This window comes from Poromitra crassiceps (assembly GCF_964638095.1).
Source record: "Poromitra crassiceps genome assembly, chromosome: 19".
In the NCBI taxonomy this organism is placed as follows: Eukaryota; Metazoa; Chordata; class Actinopteri; order Beryciformes; family Melamphaidae; genus Poromitra; species Poromitra crassiceps.
The window spans coordinates 30,858,265-30,879,223 of NC_139646.1; the positions used below are offsets into that span (position 1 = coordinate 30,858,265).

At 43.2% G+C, this 20,959-nt stretch overlaps 1 protein-coding gene across 1 annotated transcript in view; it reads right to left on the reverse strand.

The window, feature by feature from the left end:
* Window positions 1-567: 567 nt before the first annotated feature.
* Window positions 568-20,959, reverse strand: part of LOC310794037 (teneurin-3) — a gene marked incomplete at its 5' end in the record, with an annotated part of 174,303 nt that continues 153,911 nt past the window's right edge. Inside the window, 11 exons of the mRNA XM_083655899.1 lie at window positions 568-2,897; window positions 5,032-5,162; window positions 7,560-7,684; window positions 7,828-7,970; window positions 8,291-8,401; window positions 10,284-10,486; window positions 10,801-10,982; window positions 11,087-11,331; window positions 15,774-16,118; window positions 17,044-17,103; window positions 19,302-19,499. Of these exons, the coding sequence (XP_083512025.1) occupies window positions 2,142-2,897; window positions 5,032-5,162; window positions 7,560-7,684; window positions 7,828-7,970; window positions 8,291-8,401; window positions 10,284-10,486; window positions 10,801-10,982; window positions 11,087-11,331; window positions 15,774-16,118; window positions 17,044-17,103; window positions 19,302-19,499 (2,499 nt within the window). The 3' untranslated portion in view covers window positions 568-2,141. The remainder of the gene's footprint in view (window positions 2,898-5,031; window positions 5,163-7,559; window positions 7,685-7,827; window positions 7,971-8,290; window positions 8,402-10,283; window positions 10,487-10,800; window positions 10,983-11,086; window positions 11,332-15,773; window positions 16,119-17,043; window positions 17,104-19,301; window positions 19,500-20,959) is intronic.

The window sequence follows — 20,959 nt, forward strand, 5'->3', positions numbered from 1 at the left end:
TGAGGCTAGACATAAGTGTACATTTATTGGTTGAAGTTCTAGAACTGCCCCGAGGCAGTAATCAAGCTAATTGTTAGCCAAGGTAGTATCAATCCCCTGTGAATTCTCACTTGCTTTGCTGTGAAGCTAGTAGCGGTTAACATACTGGCTTCACAGTTCCTATGGTTCCTATTGGCGGTACGACTGCAAACAGAAAAAGCCCTTGAATGTATGGAGTTCTCGGGGAGCGCCTATAGGGGCTGTAACCGGTAACCAGTAACCAGAGTAACTTACAAGATAAATGATGGATCCGCACACCACTGGAGCTTCCGTGTAGAATTTTTCTTTTCTTTTCAGATCATTCATGATGTTTGGAGCCAGTCGGCTCTTCTTCAGACGCTTTTGTCTGAAGAAGAGCCGACTGGCTCGAAACATCATGCATGATCCGGGAGCTCCAGTGGTGTGCACCACTACCATCATTTTCTCTTGTACGTTTGACATACTTGACATACATTTTGTATGTTTTATGTGGCGTTTGTGATGTTATGTGGCAAGGATGTAGCGATTTGGTTCCACAACAACAACAAAACGCCGGGAGGGGACTACCTTTTTCTTCAGCAAGGATTCCTGACTGAACGTCAGTATTTGACGGGTTGGTGGTGAGAACGGGTGGCCTGGGCTGATGAGGGACCAGCATTTTGTACAGGACCAGTGAGCCCACCTGGTCAAAAAAAACACATCCACACAATAAACAACCATGGTCCCAGTGCTGGCCCCCACAGTCGCCCACATTCTTTCCACGCTGCTGTCGAAGAGACTTGATTGTTTTTGGTCATTGTTGTCTAGACCTGAATTTTTTTTAAACCCTTGTAAAAGCACAGGGGTCAAGGGGGAGTGGTTTCATCATCAGAACTAACCAAACAGATTATAGACATCAGCATTTTCGTAGGAAAATAAAATAAAAACTATGCAGAAGAAAAGTTCCGTTCAGATCATTGTCCATTCCGGTGCTGTTGCAGTAGTAGTAGTTAATAGTAATAATAGTGGTATAGGACAGGTAATAGTATGTAAACACTTTTTTTGTTTCTTTTTAATATCCCCTTCTTGTCTGAAGCAAATTCCAGGGAGTTTATATATAAAACAAACAAAACAAACAAACAAAATCCTAAAATCAAAGTCTTTATTCTTTTCCTTCGTACAAACGGCAGTCTTTTGTGTGTCTGTCTCTCTTGGAGAGAGTCCACAACAGTTCCACAAACAGTTCCATTAAATGGTTTTAGCAGGGACAAACAAAAGACATCCATCCGGACATGGCCCGTAAGAGGTGTCAAACCAAGTACACTGCCTGGGACACATTAGGACCAACAGAGACATGACACCTGGAGCATAAAGTCTGTTTGGCTTCCATTATTATGCCGACAGTGTAGGACCACAGAGATCTAAATCCTAGAGGGGCCGTCTGGTCGGGACGGTTGTTCCATTGGTCAGTTGGTTATTCAAACAAGTCTCTACATCCCACTGTTTTACAGCTAGATAGCACAAGACAGAGCGCTAAGCTAAGCCCCGCCTACCAGAGAGAGGGGGAGGGGCATGCGTGCAGGTTGGAAGGTGGAGGGCAGGGAAGTAAGAAAGAAAGAAAGAAAAAGCCTGGATCAAAGGACTCTGAACGTCTTTGCAGGCTCTTGTAGGCCGTTTACAGCCGTCAAAACTGCAGTTTTAGAACAAACTCAAGCGAGTTCACGCGCTCAAACCTGTTTTTGGAGACTAGGACTGCAGCAACATCAAATAGGAGGTAACTGGAGCAACATGGATCATCTTAAAAAGTAAGATCACTGACGTTGTGATTTGTGCACCAAATAAAGGCTTTTTAAGATGACCCCGTTCCGTTTGATACCGTTTTAGAACATTTAGAGTGCTCACGGACAGTTGTTTTGAAATTATTGTTACACCGTCCATCAGTCTATAAATCCACCTTATCGTCCTTGGAATAAAACATAATTGCAAACATGGGCAGTCTCTACTGTGGCTGCTTTAGTCTCAAGACAATGCAGTCTCTGACAACCGTCTTGTATTTGATGTGTCAAAACTGAAACTTTTGGTAGCCTTCTTAGAGTCTTTGACAGTCATCGTGGGGCAGCGATTTTGCTGTTGTCGATGCCGTGTTACCTCTTCCCTATCTCACTCTGGCGTAGGAATTGGATGTTGTTCGCGCTGTCAGCGAGTTCGGGGTACTGCTCTATGGACAATACGTAGTAGCCATCGTAACCCAAAACCTTCCCGCTACTCAACAGCTGCCTTTTCTCTCCCTCCGTCCACAGCCGAAACCCTTCCTCACCGTCCCTCACCCTCTGCTGTTCGCGGGCCCAGGCGCTTGACAGCGCCCTCTGCCTGGCCTGCTCCAGGATGCGCGCTTTCTCTTCGTCCAGCGTCATCCCGTAGCGCACGTGGAGCGCCAGGGCGCCGTGCTGCAGCTCCACATCGGCGAAACGCCGCGTACGCCCGTTCACCACGGTCGTGGACTGGGACACGGTCACGTTGACGCCATTTTCCAACGACTTCCGACCCGAGGTGAGCCGAAGTGCACTCAGGTCATTCTCTGGCAGGCTGGTCTTGATGAAGTAGTGCGTGTCGCGTCCCTCCACCGTGAAATGCAAGTCTTCCAGGTAAAAGGCGTTGTTTAGGACGGCCGCCACTTTGATGCAGTCTTCGTTGGCGATGTTGAGGGCGTTGGTCACCACACGGCCCTGGGTCACGGCGAGCATCACCCCCTTGCCGATGAGGGACCTGACGGTGGCAAACCACAGCCAGGGTTTGGAGCGGTCCAGTTGGCAGCGGCTGAGCTGGATCTCCGGCATGCGCTCAAACGACAGGAAGGCCTGGGACTGGCGAGTCACTTCCTGCTGCACACCTGAGATAGACTGGTGGAGGAGAGAGAGTCATGAAGTGAGGCTTTGACAACATCATCACATGAGTTGAGTTGTACAAATTAAGTACAACTCAACCCGACACACCGACGGGGCGTCCGGGTAGTGTAGCGGTAGATTCCCTGCCTACCAACTAGGGCTGTGCGATTAATCGATTTTGAATCGTAATCGAATTAATTAGTTAGGACGATGTTAAAAAAATTAAAATCGTAAAATCGTTTTTTTTTTTTTTTTTTTTTAATTTTCACTTTAACTAGGGTAATTACGTTACGCGGGGCGGCTCTCTCTCATGTACGCATGCTGCTACTTGTCCATTCTCCCCGCTGTAAAGTCTCTCTAGAGGCTGTGATACTGGCTACTAAAGACAGCAGCGCAATGGACTTATTTCAACATCTCCGACCAAAAAGCACAGAGTGAGCACTGAGCGCAGCTTGTTGCACTGCGGGCTGTAGCCTACAAGATAACGATTGCCACAACACACTCACGCGCGCACACGAACACAGACGTTATCACCGGACGATGAAACGTTGCCTTTACAGGTCACATAATAACAAAACAACAGGTGAGGCCACTGAGTACTGATAGATTGGCTGTATTCATGGCTGTAAGTTAGCAGCCTCAGCTGACTCACCTGTCCCTGTGTGTCTGAATTTCCCCCTAACTGCTATCGCAGTTCCACGCATTCCTGTTGTGACTTTGTGTTATTCTAGTACAGATATCTCACGGAGGAACACGCAAATCCACCAGTGTCAAGTTAGCAAGCGCAAGCCAGGAAGTTAAGCATAGCAGCGGCAAGCTAAAACAGGAAGTTGAGTTGTTCTGCCTTCAGAGTAAAAGCGTAAATTGTCAATTATGTAAAAAAGGGGGAAAAAGAGCTCTGCAGGGCAACAAATGTTTAAAGAAGTATAATAGTATAATAAATCGAAATCGAAATCGAAAATCGAGTTTTGAGAGAAAAAATCGTCAATTTTAGTTTTAGGCAAAATCGCACAGCCCTACTACCAACACGGGGGTCGCAGGTTCGCGTCCTCATGTTACCTCCGGCTTGATCGGGCATCCATACAGGCACGATTGGCTGTGTCTGTGGGTGGGAAGCCGGATTGAGGGTATGTGTCCTGGTCGCTGCACTAGCAGCTCCACTGGTCGGTCGGGGCGCCTGTTCGGGGGGGAAGGGAACTGGTGGGAATAGCGTGATCCTGCCACGTGTTACGTCCTGCTGGTGAAGCTCCAGCCGTCAGGTGAAAAGAAGCGGCTGGCAACTGTGCATGTGTCGGAGGAAGCATGGTGCTAGTGTTACGAACGCGCGAGATTGCTAGATGGTATGATAGTTAGACATATTCATCTTAACATCTTCTTAATAACATCTTTATTGTCTCTGTAATGCACAGCACCTGTGCCACTCTCCAGGGCATGACATCATCTTCTTGAAATCCCAAGGAGAGTTAAAGGGACAAATACATAATCCCCAATACATTCCATACAGCCGCCACTCATAATATATATGAAACCAAATGCCTTCACCAATAGGAAAGTAAAGAAAGTGAAGAGGAAGTAAAAGAAAGGGGACGTATGTAACACTAGTCTACGGCTCTCCCCAGATCGGCAGAGGCCGGAGCAGTGACCGGGGCAGCAGGGGGGGAAATTAGCCACGTGCAATTGGGGAGGAAAATGGGGGGGGGGGGGGGGGGTCACAAAGAAACGACACACCGACACGCTCTGAACACGTATTATCGGAAAATAACGTTTCTCCACCACAAACTGAAATATGTTCTAAAAAGGTTGGTTAATGGTTACGTTTGGGCAAGTAAAACAAGTTTGTGTAAGGTTAGGGAAAGGGCTTGGTCATCATTAAAAAATGAAATTAAGTTACAAATTAAAATTTAAATGGATTTGAGCCCTAGTCACCGGCATACACCCATCCACTGAGACTATGACACACGTGGGTCAATTGAGTTTGTTTGTCCTCCACTACATCCCTAAACTGGGTTAAAGGGATGTGTCTAAAATATTTTTAATGGACAAAGAAGGCACTACACATAAGAAATGAGAGTTGCGGCAGAGAAAACCTATATGGATATATAGCATGAGCTGTAGGATGCTGTTGAATGTAATTGTGATATACACGTACAGGCAGGTCATCCCACAGCTGGCTCTTCTTCATCTCCAGAGAGGGTTGAGTCAGGTCAAACTTGGGGATGGGGAAGCCGGGGATGGCATTGTGCAGGTGGAAGCCAAATGTGACCAGCCAGATATTCACATCTACAATGGAAGAGGACAGAGGAAGCAGAGGAGAGGGAGGTAGAGAAAAGCAGTTTAATTGAATCCTGTTAGTGATGTATCCTTTTTATATACAGTACGTACGTATATACAGATCCTTTCCAAAAAATTAGAATATCATGGAAATACCATGGATGACCGTCTTCAGCTAATTGTCAAGCAAAGACGATTAAAAAATTTGGCGGAGATTCAGAGGGAGTGGACTGAGGCTGGAGTCAGTCATAACTGAGAAGTAACTGCTGATTTTCTTCACACTAGAATCATTTCTTGAAATACTGTTTTGGAGGTTTTCTGGAGCTGTAGGCCAAAATTATGAAAATTGAAACAAATAAAGGCTAGAAATATTTCACTTTGTGTGTAATGCTGTAATCTATGAAAGTTTCACTTTTTGAAAGGAATTATGGAAACAAAATAACTTTTCCTAACCCTAACCCTTTTTGGAAAGGATCTGTATATATATAGTGATGTATACTTTTTGCAGATTAATGCCTACCCCACACTACAGGATTTTCAAATCCTTGAAGATTATAAAAATCTTGAGAGCCCACACACTACAGGACAGAGAGAGCCGATTTTTTAACATTTCAATCTTGGGACACACACACAATCGCGTCTGTTCAAACGCAACCCCACACACTAGAAGATTATTATTAAGATTCATCTTGGAAGCAGGGCTCGACGTTAACTTTTAAAATGCCTATTCAGTGTGCGCACCGGGTGTAGTAGTAGTAATAATGATAATAATAATAATAATAATAATAATAATAATAATAATAATACATTTGTGTCATTTCGTTTTCTAAACAAATCTTATTTTTTGTTTTTATAATGCATTTGCACTGAAAGGATTTGTTTAACTAATATTTGCGCGGACAGCCGCGTCCATTCGGGGTGTAGGCCTACTGTGCACGGCCAGGCGAAAACCGTCTGCACAGGTGTCTTGTGGAGGGGCGCGTCTGCTGATTTGACTCACTTTTCCGTGCGGACACTCGCCGATGCGGGAAGCATATGAGACCTGCGCTTGTTGTAGGCTACATGCTTTGCAGTATAGCATTAGTTTTCCGTCCCGTTCAAAGACGCACGGGTATTTCACCTCGATGACAATTTCCTCGTTCTTTGTTTCTGTGCGGGGCTGCGGGCGGACGCGGACCAGATTATTTTGCGAAAAACTGTAATGGAAACGCAGCTACTACTGGCTCTCTGCTCAAGATGCAATCGCCTGTCGGGTTGTAAATATCTAACATGTTAGATATGCCCGATTCACAATCGGGAAGAGGCAGTCTTCCCGATTGTGAATCTTTGAACCCCACACACTACAGGATCATTTGGGAAGATTATCTGCCCGACGCGCCTCAAATCTGGAGCACCCCCGAGAAAATCGGGAGGGGGGAATCTTGGCCATAATCTTGCAAATTATCCTGTAGTGTGGGGTAAGCATAAGTGATAATCTGGATTGTGTCCTCTCTTTTCTCCCCCCCCCAAACAAACTGCTGTTTTTTGTCATCTCAGCTCTGTCCTTTCTCAAGCTTCGCTAACTGGATGTAATCCCTCCTGCGTGAGCGATGCTGAAGACTTTTCATTGGCGCCATTATGGCCACAGTGAGAGACGCTTCACTAAAAGAAGGACCAGCGATGGAGCGACAGCGGACCAGCGACTTCCACAACGGCCGCAGCAGAGAACCGTGTCTTCCCCCGCATTTCCCCCTCCCTACTGGGAAGGCTGGCGAATGTGGATGTTCGGACGGCCGACGAAGCCCAGCTCGCGCAAGACTTCTCCCACCATCCAGGGCGTTCTGTGGTCTCGAAGGCTGAGACCCCCCCTCCCTTCTGCTCCTCCGGCGCCCGAGAAGAAGGCAGGCCCCCACTGCAGCCCCGCTTCCACGGTGCCACAGTTCCAAACCTCCACCATCTGTCTCCCCGCTGTTCCTACGCCTATTGGCTATAGCCTAGAGCCTATACATTGAGTCACTATTGTATGGTACCAATCAGCAACAAAGAATATTATATGAAATTGTTGCAGATTTGAGTGGTAGGGAGAAAATAAGCTTTTTGGAGCCCATTGAAAAAAGGTATACTAACTAAAGTCCGCTTTGTGATACTAGGCAAAAACAATACACTTCAATCCAAAAGATTATGTGAATAAAGCATAGAAGATTTTGAGTAGATGAGACCATAACTCTCCTATTGCTGTTTTGGAGGCTTTTCCTTAGGAGAAACACTTTTACCCCCTCCCTTTTTGTTGTTGTTGTTGTTGCTGCTGCATGAAGATAGTCCAATTTCAACACATTGGATATCAGCAGCACAAATATCACTATCAAAAACAAACATGGGTGTATTTGTAAATGTGTATTTCTAGATTATGATTCTGTTAAGTCTTACCTGTGACGTATTCTTTAACCTCGTGAATCTTACTGACGGGGTTGTTGTTCCTGAACATGTAGAGGTTGAAGGGCCGGGGGTCTTTACCAATCCGTGTCCATGTCGCAATGTCAGGAGTGGTCCATCTAATGACACATTGACACAACTGCTACACTGATGCACAGAACTCTCTTCTCTTCTAGTAGCATCACTTCATTTCTCATACCTTATGACTGGCAAATGAGTGGCTTAATGAATAACTGAATACATATTGTGAATGCATGCCTACCTCCCGGCAGGGATGTCATAGTCTCTGTCCCCAAAATGTAGCAGTCGTGTCAAAGGGTCGTACAGGCCTCCGTGGAATCCAATTACCAACACGAAGTCTGGGTTTGAATCAAAATACACCTCGCCATATGCTGTGTACTGCACCTGCAACACACACACACACACACACAGTACAGGGTGAGACAAAATGTGCCATGCCTATGCGATGAATTGTATAAAGTTTAGGGTGCCTTTCTGAAATATGGACTTCCATATCTAAAGGACTTTTCTCTATGGGGGAAATGGGTGGGATTTAAACATAATTGTCATAATCTGCCTTTTAAACGGTCACAGTTGTAGCTACAGTAGTGGTGAGGTGTTTGGCCAATGTCATGGCTTTGGAAGAAAATCAACAGAATTTGAATATAGAAAGACACTCCTTAGCTACAAATACAGTGCACACACGCACACACACACACATATACCTGTTTAAGTAACAGTCCATTGCTGCTGAAGACAGCCAGTGGGGTCCCAGTATTATCACATGCAATATAAAACTCCTCTCCACTACTGATCTCCATAGCGAACAAATGGCCCTGTAAAACAATAAATACAACAGTACATATGATTATAATTATTATGTTGATTTGTATGGTGACTTATGTAACAAGATGTGTGTGGTAAACAATTGTTACTATTATAGGGTTTATTGTTGTCTGTGTACTCTGCTTCACTGATATTTCAAGCAAATGTATACCTCACAACACATCAAGCTAATATTTGGCTGCTCTCCCTGTTGTTACCGTCGGTTTTTGCAGGTCCAAGCATTTAAAGCCCCAATATGTAACTTCTTTACCTTAATACGTCTGTTAAATCATTTTGATGGTAGAGTGACTTCTCATATGGAGAATGGTGCCTCCATCATCCCCACTGCATCCTGCAGGCAGCAGTGAACTTTGAACTTTGAGGCTCCGAATAATTCCTGGATGCCTATCATGATAATGTTATTTGATCCCATAGACACTCAACAATTGAGCCAAGATAGCCTGATATTGCTGTTTGACACCTGTTCAAAACATCTGTGATTTGCTCTGGGTGAGTGTCCTCTGTGTTCACGTGGGTGGGAGGAAGGGTTGTCTGTTTTGTTATATATATATATATATATATATATATATCAAGAGTTCAATGAAGGTAGATTGCCCTGCACAGCTCAGATCTTCACATTGGTGCCGGTGGTGTCAGGAAGGAAGTCCATAGTAAAAAGAAGAAGTTTCGCCGCACACAATGTGGAACTTTTAAATTGATTTATTCTCTAAAAAAGCAACACGTTTCACCACTCAGGCTTCATCAGGCTCATATCAGTCAGTCACATATCGGCACAATGTTTTTATAGGCTGCACCTGTAATCAGTGGAACGGGCAGCAGCTGACAGAGGGCTACCAGGAGCCAATGGTAATCAATTCAAATCTTCATACAAATTAGCAATGGTTACATCTCATTCATAATATCAAAAGGCTCAATCAATATCAATACAAGTATTAGGCCATTAACAACAATATATATAGAAAAATCATTAATTATACAATTTCTTTAAAATATTCTTGGGTAAAGGGGGGAAATAATTGTAGACTAATATTATAGTAGGCTATTAAGTATAGCATTGGTGATTAATTAATCTGGGCGATGCAATATGTGGTGTGCGCGCGTGTGTGTGAGGTTTCGGAGAGAGTGGGTAGAGAAAGAATATCAGCAGCATGTTTGTGGCTCTCTACATGTGATAAAAGTTTTTCAGTGGATTGCCTCACTAAATAACCTGCTGTTACCCAATTTTAGCAGCAGAATTTGATGTCCTGGCGTTTGTATTTTAATGGGACATCCATGTGTAATGACATATCCAAGGGTGTCCCCTGCACTGCGCTGGGGATTTTTGCGCTTTCAGAGCTCTTAGCGCAAAGAATTGCGTGCATGCATTGCTGACGATAGCAGAAAGCAGAAAGCATTTTGCAGGGACACGCCTGGTTTGGCTTGGAGCACCCCCACACCTGCTTTGCGACCAGACGCCAGCGCAAAACTGGAAGATATTGTGCCCAGCGTGCAAATGTGCAGTTGAGGGAGGCAGATGATAGCATAAGATGCAGGGAAGATAGCATGAGACACGAGTTAAGGCGCACAAACCCAAACAGCGCCTGTACCAATATAGGACCCTTTAGCTTGAGCAAAATACCTCCAAATCTTCAGCAAAGTCTGCACTTCCCAGGGACTACAATTCAGCTATGACTTGTACTTTCCCCAAGCCTTTGGAAAGCAAAAGAAAATAATTCTACATTTATAGTCAAGGTAAGGTAAACTTATTAGCATAGCTGGAGACTTTGGGGAAAATATAAGTTGGATTATTATTATTTTAAAATCACTCACTGACTATCCCTTAGAATTGATATCAGCATTAGTTCTAGAATGCTTTTTTCCTGGTGTACTGACCTGCAGGTCGTAGTAAAACGATGTGATCTCAGAGCTGGAGTGGTTGTAGACGTGGGTTATTCTGGTGGGATAGTTCAGGTCAGCGTAGAAGAACTGGAGATGTTGGCCCAGACTGTTTCGAGACGCTACTCGGCGCCCCAAGCCATCATAACGGTACTGAATGGTCCAAGTTGATGATTTACTGTAGACGCGTACTAGGAGACCTGAAGATAAAACAATAAAAGTAAGAACTAAGATGAGAGGAGTGATGTCCCATTGACTTCCATGAAATATCCACTACCTGTCTGTCAGTCCAACCTAATTTGCTAATCTGTATCACAATCGAAACAGCATATCAACCAATCTAACCAGTTCTACAACATGTGCCACAATAAAAACAGGACAGAAACAAGTCTAACCTGCTCTACCGCCTGAGCACATTTTCTCAAAATATCAGGGAACATTTTATTTGGAATACAAACATGACACTAGCTAAGTATGTACGGTACTATTTCTGAACAAAACACAACATTCCCACCTTTCGAGTTGTATTCAAATATCTCAGCCCCTCTCTGTCTTAGGAAGCCATCTTCATCCAGCCTGTACTGGACATCTCCGAGACGAGTTATTCTGTCTCTCAGGTCATAGCGTAGAGGGGTTAAGCGAGCGCTGTTCCCAGGGTTCAACAAGTGCAGGTTCCCATTCAGGTCATAGTTATACCTGGAATGACAACACCAACAATGATTATGATAGCATTAGCATGTGGAATAATAATCTTCTTGCCTTGGGGGTGCCTTGCACTGGGCAAGTAAACTAGATCCTACCTCCACATCATCTTCTCATTGAGGTAGACCGTCTGCAACTGTCCATCGACGTCGTACTCATAACCATATTTGGTTGTGTTGGCGAATGGTCCGATCTTGATCTCGCGCTTGGTGACTCTGCCCATGTTGTCATACTGAATGGTGATCCAGTACATCAGAGATCTGAAGATCTCATACTGGATCTCCTTAATGCGGCCATGCTGATCAAAGTGCTTGGTGTAGGTCATCACTGCTGTGGAGATGATCTAAGATGGAGAAGGGAGCTCAGTTACGCTCAATTGTGAAAAATGTAGTTTAATAATTAATACATACACATACACCCGTACCCCTGGAGTGATCTTTACCTCTGTGGAGCTAAGATCAAATTCCACCGAAAACATTGTCTCCTGGGACATCAGACACTAAAAATGACTCTTTTTGTCCTCCCTTGTAGAGACACACACTTGATGGATTTGGGGAACACACACTTAACGACCGGTTGGATTTGGGGAACACACACTTAACGACCGGTTGGATTTGGGGAACACACACTTAACGACCGGTTGGATTTGGGGAACACACACTTAACGACCGGTTGGATTTGGGGAACACACACTTAACGACCGGTTGAATTTGGGGAACACACACTTAAAGTCCCTGGAAACCAGAAATATTTCTTTATTATTTAGCATTTTGAGTTCATCACATCACAGGACCCTATGTTAATAAACCACCAGCCAAATTTGAACGATGATGAACGTCGCAAAGTATATAAATTTAGGTTTGACAGTCGTGGCAAAACTCATCAGAATCAATTATTTTTTAGAGTGTATTTTCTCCCGCGGAATGTGTGGGCGTGTCCCGTCTGCAGCAGGTTTTCCAAGAGAGAGAGAGCGCGAGACAGAGGGGGGGAGGGAAACGGAGAAAGAGATCGAGTGACACAGCACTCGTGCTGTGGAGTGTCTGTTTGTGTGTGTGTGTGTGAGAGTGAGAGAGAGAGAGTAACCTCGCGTCACCAGCCTGTGTGTCTCTCTCTGTGCTCTCTCTCTCACTAGTCCAGAGAGAGAGAGAGAGCGCGAGAGAGAGAGAGAGAGAGAGAGAGAGAGAGAGAGAAGCATAGCGCTTGGCACGACGGCACACAGAGTGGGAGGGAGACGGACAGCGAGGGAGCGCTGTCACTGGGGGCAAAGAACGGACAAAAGGAGGGTGGGTGCAGATTGCGCGCGTGTACAAAGGTTATATAGAGCTTATGACGTCATAAGCTCCTGCGTTTTAGCACCTAGCGCACTGCTCTCTTCAATGAGGAAGTACTTTGTAGAATCTTGTAGAAAAGTGTCGATTTTAAAGCTTTGGGTTAAAAGTAATGTATAATAATTTCGGAGGCACAAAATTACTAACATAAGACCCTAAATAACATAGTTAGAACGTTTTTGTGGATTTTGGTTTCCAGGGACTTTAAAGACCGGTTGGATTTGGGGAACACACACTTAACGACCGGTTGGATTTGGGGAACACACACTTAACGACCGGTTGGATTTGGGGAACACACACTTAACTCATTCACCGCCAATGACGTCTTTGACGTGTTATCAGCAATGGCCTTCCCCGCCAAGGACGTGTTTGACGTGTTTTTGTTTTTATTGGTGCAGCGCCTGCAGCAAACACTTGCCCAGCCTGTGACACAGACACAGGTCCCTGCCTTCAAAGGGTAGCCGACAGCACGCGATCAAACACATACCGCAGCTGTTGTTTTGAAATTGAGCAAGAGGAAAAGCAGAGAACGGGTAACGCTTCCTTGTGCAGACAGGAGAAACGCCATTGAAACGCCCTCGGCACGAGCTGGAGTCGCCTTCCTCTGTGCCAGCCAGGAGAAAACGGGAGAAAGTAATCAAGAGATGTGTTTGATCATCGGAGGAATGAGGAAATGATCGATCAGTTTGCGAGGGCGGTGAGGACGTGTTGAATAGCCGAGGGGAAAACGGGAACGATCAAATAGCAGAGTTGATATGACAGGGAGACATGGACGAGGACGGGTGTGTACCAGAACAAATCAAAAATAAACACAGGAACAGCTAGGCAGCAGCGGGCAGAAGGCACTCACAGCAGCCCGCTGTCCTTCTCAAGAGCTCTTCAGTTGGTTCATGAAATCGCTGGGCTGCGTGCCCTCCAGTGTTGCTCCTGGCCAATCCCAGCGCCACAGGGCGTGGTTATTGCTTATCCTATGTTGGGTTAGAAATCTAAAAGGGGGATCGTGTGTGTGTGTGTGTGTGTGTGTGTGTGTGTGTGTGTGTCTGTCTGTCTGTCTGTCTGTCTGTCGGTGTGTCTGTCTGTCTGTCTGTCTGTCTGTCTGCACACTCACACCGAGTAAACTGTATTGTTGAATGTAAAAAAAAGCACTTCATGTGTGTATATATATATATATATATATATATTTTTTTTGTCATTTGTGTCCTAACGAATAATATTTACATGTCTGATGTCAATACAGTTCAAAATAAAAGAATTGAGAGTGAGTTATGCCTGAGATTGTGCCCTTTTACAAAAATGCTTTTTTCTCCCTTTTCTCTTCCCAGACAGGCTTTTTTGGTGAACATGGGGTGTATAAAAAGGGTTATAAGTAGAGTACAGAACATGCTAAAAGCTAACTTTCTTTTTGGGGGTGAAAGTAGAGACTTAGATCTTCATTTCGAGGTATTGGACATCACTGTAGTCCTAGTACAGAATTTACTGTGGGTCTTGAAAGATGACCAAACATTATGGAAATACTTGGCCTGTGCCAAAAATGCCAGTCAGATATTGGCAGTGAATGAGTTAAAGACCGGTTGGATTTGGGGAACACAGTTAACGAACGGTTGGATTTGGGGAACACACACTTAACAACCGGTTGGATTTGGGGAACACACACTTAACAACCGGTTGGATTTGGGGAACACACACTTAACGACCGGTTGGATTTGGGGAACACAGTTAACGACCGGTTGGATTTGGGGAACACACACTTAACAACCGGTTGGATTTGGGGAACACACACTTAACGACCGGTTGGATTTGGGGAACACACACTTAACGACCGGTTGGATTTGGGGAACACAGTTACAGTGGCAGCCACCTTGAATTGCTGCAACCACCCGGATCCCAGCCAGCTGCCATAGAACTTAACTTTGTTACACCATAAGGGACATTTCTTTAGAGAAACTAGGGACCTAAATATACTGTTGAATTGGTTTAAGTTATGTTCATTTAAGTCTAAGTATATCAAGTTTCTGTTTTATCTTTGTTTAATCTGCCAAGGAGGAAAAAAATAAATGGGCCTTGTCATGGACCTGTCAAGGATCAGCCGGCAATTCAAGGTGGCTGCATTTGTAACAACCAGTAGGATTTGGGGAATGACACTACACTTTCTAATGCCAAGCAACCATCTGGTTTTATCAGATTAGGATAACCAAAGCAGAAATGGGACATTTTCTTTCTAGACTTTGTATATTTTTTCTTACTCTCATTGGCTATTTGCCGGTGTCTGTCTTTGATTTGAGTGGTTGAGATCGGATCTAGTGTCTAGATTCGGGTTATAATAAATATTAAAAAAAAATGCACAAGGGGTGATGAGACAACAGACCAAGTGCAGTATTTGTTCTAGGAGCTTTCAACAGAATAAGGTGCGCAGAGTGGGTCTTGTATGCAGCAGATGCTTTTTGCAGCAAGTGACACAGGTAGGGGGGAGAGACCAAGGAGGATTATGTAGATTAACATGAACCAGTGAATATTATGATGGGTGTGCAGTAGGGGTGTCACAATATATCGTCCCACGAAATTTCGCGATAGTAAAACGTCACGATATGTATCGTTGAGATGAAATCTCATATCGCAATTTTTTTTTTTTTTTTTTTTTTTTTAAATAGAGAAAGAAACGTCTTTGTTTGTTGAAGTTCAATGTGTGGAAAGTAGTTCAGTTGAACAAGTCTCTGAAGAGACACATGAGAAGTTATACAGGAGAGAAACCATTCAATTGAGTTTCTGGCAAAACTGTTTACTTGACAGGAAAAACTGAAGATGCATAAAAAATAGATTAAGAAAAGTCTTGTTGTTTGAGTTTGAAGAAAAACTGAAGATGCATAATGAGAATTTATACTGCTGAGAAACCTTTTAGTTCAAAGTAAATCTAAGTGACGGTGTAACTCATTCTATTTCAAGATAAGCCTTATCTCCAATCTCATGTTTTTTCTAGTTGTTATTGTAATAACAATTTCCCACAACAGCATGTTTTGTATTTGTGCATTTCAAATAAAATACTACTTTTCCAGTCATATATTGTCATTATTCAAGTTTAAAAAAATATTGTTAAAATCGTATCGTATCGTTATCGTGAACCCAGTATCGTGATACGTATCGTATCGTATCGTATCATTAGCGATAGCAAATGATAGATAGCTGTAGTAGGGTTAGTAGTATGTAGGAAGTGCTCACTGCTCGTTCCTATTGGCTATACTCAACATAGTGTGTGTGTGGGGGGGAGGGGGATTGTGTTCTGAGTGTGTTTGAATGTGTATGTGTATGAATAGGTTTTATTTTTTGTAGATGTTTGTGGTCCTTGTGTTTGTGTTATGAAATGTTGTTTAAAAAATGAATACAGTTTTGAAAAAGGCTTACTTGTTACCCAAAACACCAGTCCATGTCACAATTAAGTAGAATGCAGCCTACCCTGTCTTACCTGATTGATATCATAATAGATGACTCCAAATTTCCCAAACTGCTCCACCTTGCCCGATATGTCATCGAACTGATAGAGATCTATTGGCAGTGGGGTCTCGTTGATCACGGCCTGCATACTGGTGACCCTGAAGCTGTTGTCGTAGGTGTAGTCAAAGCGGGCGTTCACCATCCCGTCCTCACTGAAGCGGAATATCTGTCTGTCCACCAGGGGGCCGATCTGCCGGTAGCGTATGGAGCAGATAAAGCCTTCACTCTGCAGGTTGACGGTCTTCAGCACGCCAGCCGTCTCGTCGTAGGTGAAACTGACCCGCGTCGAGTCGTACAGGATCTCCGCTAGCTTGTTCTGATAATGAGACAGATAAAAACAATGGAATAAGACTGCTAATTTAATTATTGACAATTAACAATAGATAGATTGATACAGATGTCACTCGTTTCCTTTGTTGTGGTTGTTGTGGTTACTGCGGTAGTAAAGCTGCACGGCGGCAGCAAAAGGGGGCTTGTATTTTATCCAAATGATTTCAGCACTAGCCGCAGTGTGCACCAACAACCACCAGGTGGCACATGTGAGCAGTCCAGATGCCTTCTCTGGAGGCGGAACTTTTTAGTCGCCCGGGGTGAAAGTCCCCAGACTCCATTAAGAATTGTAGTGTTATACTCTGTAGATGTATTTAATCTGTCTATAGCCAATACTATTATACTATATATATATAGCCAATACTTTGTGTTCAACATCTGTAGATGTATTTAATCTGTCTATAGCCAATACTATTATACTATATATACTATAGCCAATACTTTGTGTTCAACATCTGTAGATGTATTTAATCTGTCTATAGTCAATACTATTATACTATATATATATATAGCCAATACTTTGTGTTCAACATCTGTAGATGTATTTAATCTGTCTACTATTATACTATATATACTATAGCCAATACTTTGTGTTCAACATCTGTAGATGTATTTAATCTGTCTATAGCCAATACTTTGTGTTCAATATATTTGTATTTTACCGTTTTCATGGCAAAAATCCCCAAGATGCCCCCAGAATTGTATTACATAGATAGATAGATAGATAGATGGATTATTGATGGATAGATAGATAGATAGATAGATAGATAGATAGATAGATAGATAGATAGATAGATAGACAGACAGACAGACAGACAGACAGACAGATAGATAGATAGATAGATAGATCGATAGATCGATTGATAGGTTGATTTTGAATGCATTAAAAATCAATAAAATTATAATGATACCTGTCTCCGGTACTTATACAGGATACGGCGGCCAGTACCCAGATGGGCTACTCTCAGGAGCTTGAGGGGGAGGGGAGAGATGGTTGAGATGTAAAACCTTTCATTTGAAGACCCACCATTTGTAACATGAAGTGACAAAGATGACATGAAGAGTTTGAGCCGTTTGACTGTTGAAGTTTAGCTGAATGTCCTTGCCATGGTGCAGGGTGACTGTCGTAGTCATTACAATTTCCAAAACAGTAAGCAGATTACAGTTACTAATCCAGGTAATGCTCAGTTACTTTTTTTGGCTTTATTTATGCAGAAAAACTCAGGAAAGGCCATTGCTTTGTTTATACTAAGTGTGTGTATATATATATATATATATATATATATATATATATATATATATATATATATATATATATATATATATTATATATAATCCCATCACTTCCCGTTTGAGTTTACAGTTATGCAGTAACATAACTAGTAACTAATTACTTTTAAATAGTCATCAGTAAAGTAACTTTTATTACTTCTTTAAATAGTAATCAGTAACTAATTACATTTCCCAAGTAACTTGCCCAACACTGTCCAGGGATAACAATTTGTACGAACAACAGCAACCACAATCTCAATGTCTCACTACACACACACACACACACCTGTCCTTCTTCAGAGTAGTCCACACACACACACACACACACACACACACACACACACACACACACACACACACACACACACACACACACACACACACACACCTGTCCGTCTTCAGAGTAGTCAACATTTAAATGATTTATTTATGTCCACATAAATACAGAGTACAAAGGACATAAACACAAACACTAATAATGCAGTCAGATGCTGGGAGGCAGTTAGTTACAAAAGTGCCTAGTTGGCAACCACAATAATTCATACAAAAAAAAGGAACACCACACAGGGTGATGGCAATGGCAAGTTGACAAATACAGTTACACTGTAATACAAGATATTGGTTAGTATCCACTTCAAGGATACAAAAAGCAGCGCCTTCTCCAAATTGAGCTGCTACCAATAATAGCAGAGACTGAGCAATACCTTGCTAACTGTTTGGCCCTTCTCTTAGGTAGTCCAGCCATCTGGAGGCCACTCACAACCAGCTTATGGACATGACCCAGGCTACCGAATATGAAAACTACAAGTTTACAACTGTAGCCCAGCTGTGAAATGTTCTGCTTCAGCTGTTGATACTTTAAAGTCCCTGGAAACCAGAAATATTTTTTTATTATTTAGCATTTTGAGTTCATCACATCACAGGAACCTATGTTAATAAGCCACCAGCCAAATTTGAACGATGATGAACGTTGCAAAGTATATAAATTTAGGTTTGACAGTCATGGCAAAAGTCATGAGAATCAATTAGATTTTAGAGTGTATTTTCTTCCACGGACTGTGTGGGCGTGTCCCGTCTGCAGCAGGTCTTTTCCTCTCTCTCTCTCTCTCTCTCTCTGAGGAGACCTGCTCGGAGGAGACCTCTCTCTCCGTTAACAGAGAGAGAGAGAGAGAAGGAGAGAGAGAGAGAAGGAAAGAGAGATGGAGTGTGTGTGTGTGTGTTCGCGCGTTGCTCGGCGAGCACAGCGCTACTGTGTGTGTCAGTGTGTGTGCGCGTGCGTGCATGCGTGTGTGTGATTCGATTAAATCTTATGACGTGATAAGATCATGCATTTTAGCACCGCGCGCACCGCTCTCTTCAATGAGGAAATGGAAATCCAGACCTTGTAGAAAAGTGTCGATTTTTGGGGTTAGGGTTGAAAGTAATTATCTCTCTTTTCTGAGGCACACAATTGCTCACATAAGACCCTAAATTTAATAGTTAGAAGGTTTTTGTGGATTTTGGTTTCCAGGGACTTTAACATCTTGGTCAGAAAGACCTCCTCTAGGCTGTGGTCAAAGGTACAGCCAACCTCTAGGATGAACACCTCTCTGTGATTTTCATTGACAACAACAACATCAGGAGTGTTAGCTGGAATATTCCAGAACACATCAGGATAGCTCGGCTTCACACTGGAATGTTTATAGAGCCAGATAGAAGATCTAAAAATAGAGCTGATATCCTTTGATATCAAATCCACTATTCTATCATGCCTACAGATGTAGAGCCCTTTGTATGCATGACAACCATTTAAGATGTGGGACATGGTTTCAGTTAACTGTTCATGACCATGATGTATATATACACACACACACACACACACACACACACACACACACACACACACACACACACACACCTGTCCGTCTTCAGAGTAGTCCACAGTGACCGAGGCGTTGCTCTCAGGGGGACTGTACATGTTCCTGTAGTATCCGATGGACCTGACAGTCTGCATGGTGTGGCGCGCCACACTGGGCATGGTGACGGCAGATAGGCGGTCCCGCGAGTCGTAGTCCAAGATGTACTGCCGCTGGCTGTGCAGGAGCAACACCATGGACTGGCAGAGAGAAGGGAACAGGACAGGAAACATGAGTAACACCATTATACAGAGACGCTCACAAGTCATGAGTAACACCATTATACAGAGATGCTGACAAGTCCTTTTTTACAAGTCCAAGTCAAGTCTCAAGTCTTTGAGCTCAAGTCCAAGTCAAGTCTCAAGTCTCTTATGGATGAGCGTTCTATCATCTGCTGAATGCCATCCGGTCTGCTTAGAACACTGCAGAGCTAAAACTAAGGAATTCAAAGCATGCACTGTATCATCTTCACTCCTTTATTAACATACAGTATCGTATTGTTCACAAGTCTTTGAGGACAAGTCTCAAGTCACTGTGTGTGTGTGTGTGACTTAAGTGCGACTCAAGTCCAAGTCTCAAGTCCAAGTCCCATCTCTGCCATTATAACAGCATTACTAGTTGTGTTTCCATTCTAATCCAAGCCAACTTTTGAAAAGGTGTCAATCTTATTCAAATCAGGTGTGTCTCCATAAATGGCTGTTAAGCGACAAACTCATAGATGAAGAGAGAGAGAGAAAGCTTTGCATTGGTGACTTACCATAGGAGAAGTAATAATTATGTCATAATTATATGTAATCTGCAGGTGGCTGTATTTCTTTCTTTCTGGTGGTGATGAGGAACTAATATGGCCACTAATGCTCGCCATATATCTGGGAAACAAATATACCACCTACTCATCACTAAATAAATGACAGTATGTTGCATAAAGCTTAAATGACAGTATGTTGTGTATATATATACACTACAGTTATGCTGTTATCAGTGTGTGCTACTATGCATCGTGAATATTCTGTTTCCCTCAAGAGAACATGGAGAAAAAGTGATGGAGATGGAGGAAGTGAATAAAAACAAGTAAAAGAGAAGGCGAGAATGTGCAGTGACACACAGAGTCATGGAGTGTGACTCACTTATTCACTGGGGGAGTCATCTCTCTTTCTTTCTATTTGTCTCTCACTATATTCTCTCCATCTCTGTCTTCCCCCAGCCTGCTCACTCTATGCCTCCTCTCTCCTCCACAGCTTGGCCTTTCTCCAACCCTTTCTCTGTTGTCTCCTGTTTTATTCATTATTCACGAGTCTTGCTTCCATTCCCCCCCCAAACTGTCACTCAACAAAGATAAACAAGCAGGGAAAAATACACTGTCAGGCTTTTCTCTGGAACGAGACAGAGACCACTACTTAAAGTACAACTCTTGAAAAAAAAAAAAAAAAATCTAGAAAAGAACAAGAAATTAAATTCTCAAAAGATTGAGTTTTGTAGCTAAATTAATGTAGAGTATAACTAATCAGAACCTGCCATACGTCATCATATGTGTTTACTTTCTCGCTATATTCACCTTCTTCACCACGCCCACTTTTTCTCTCTTCCGCATTACACGCAATTGTATTTGTTCTTCCGGTTCAGCGCTAGTTGGCGGCCAATTTCAAAACAAAACGTCACT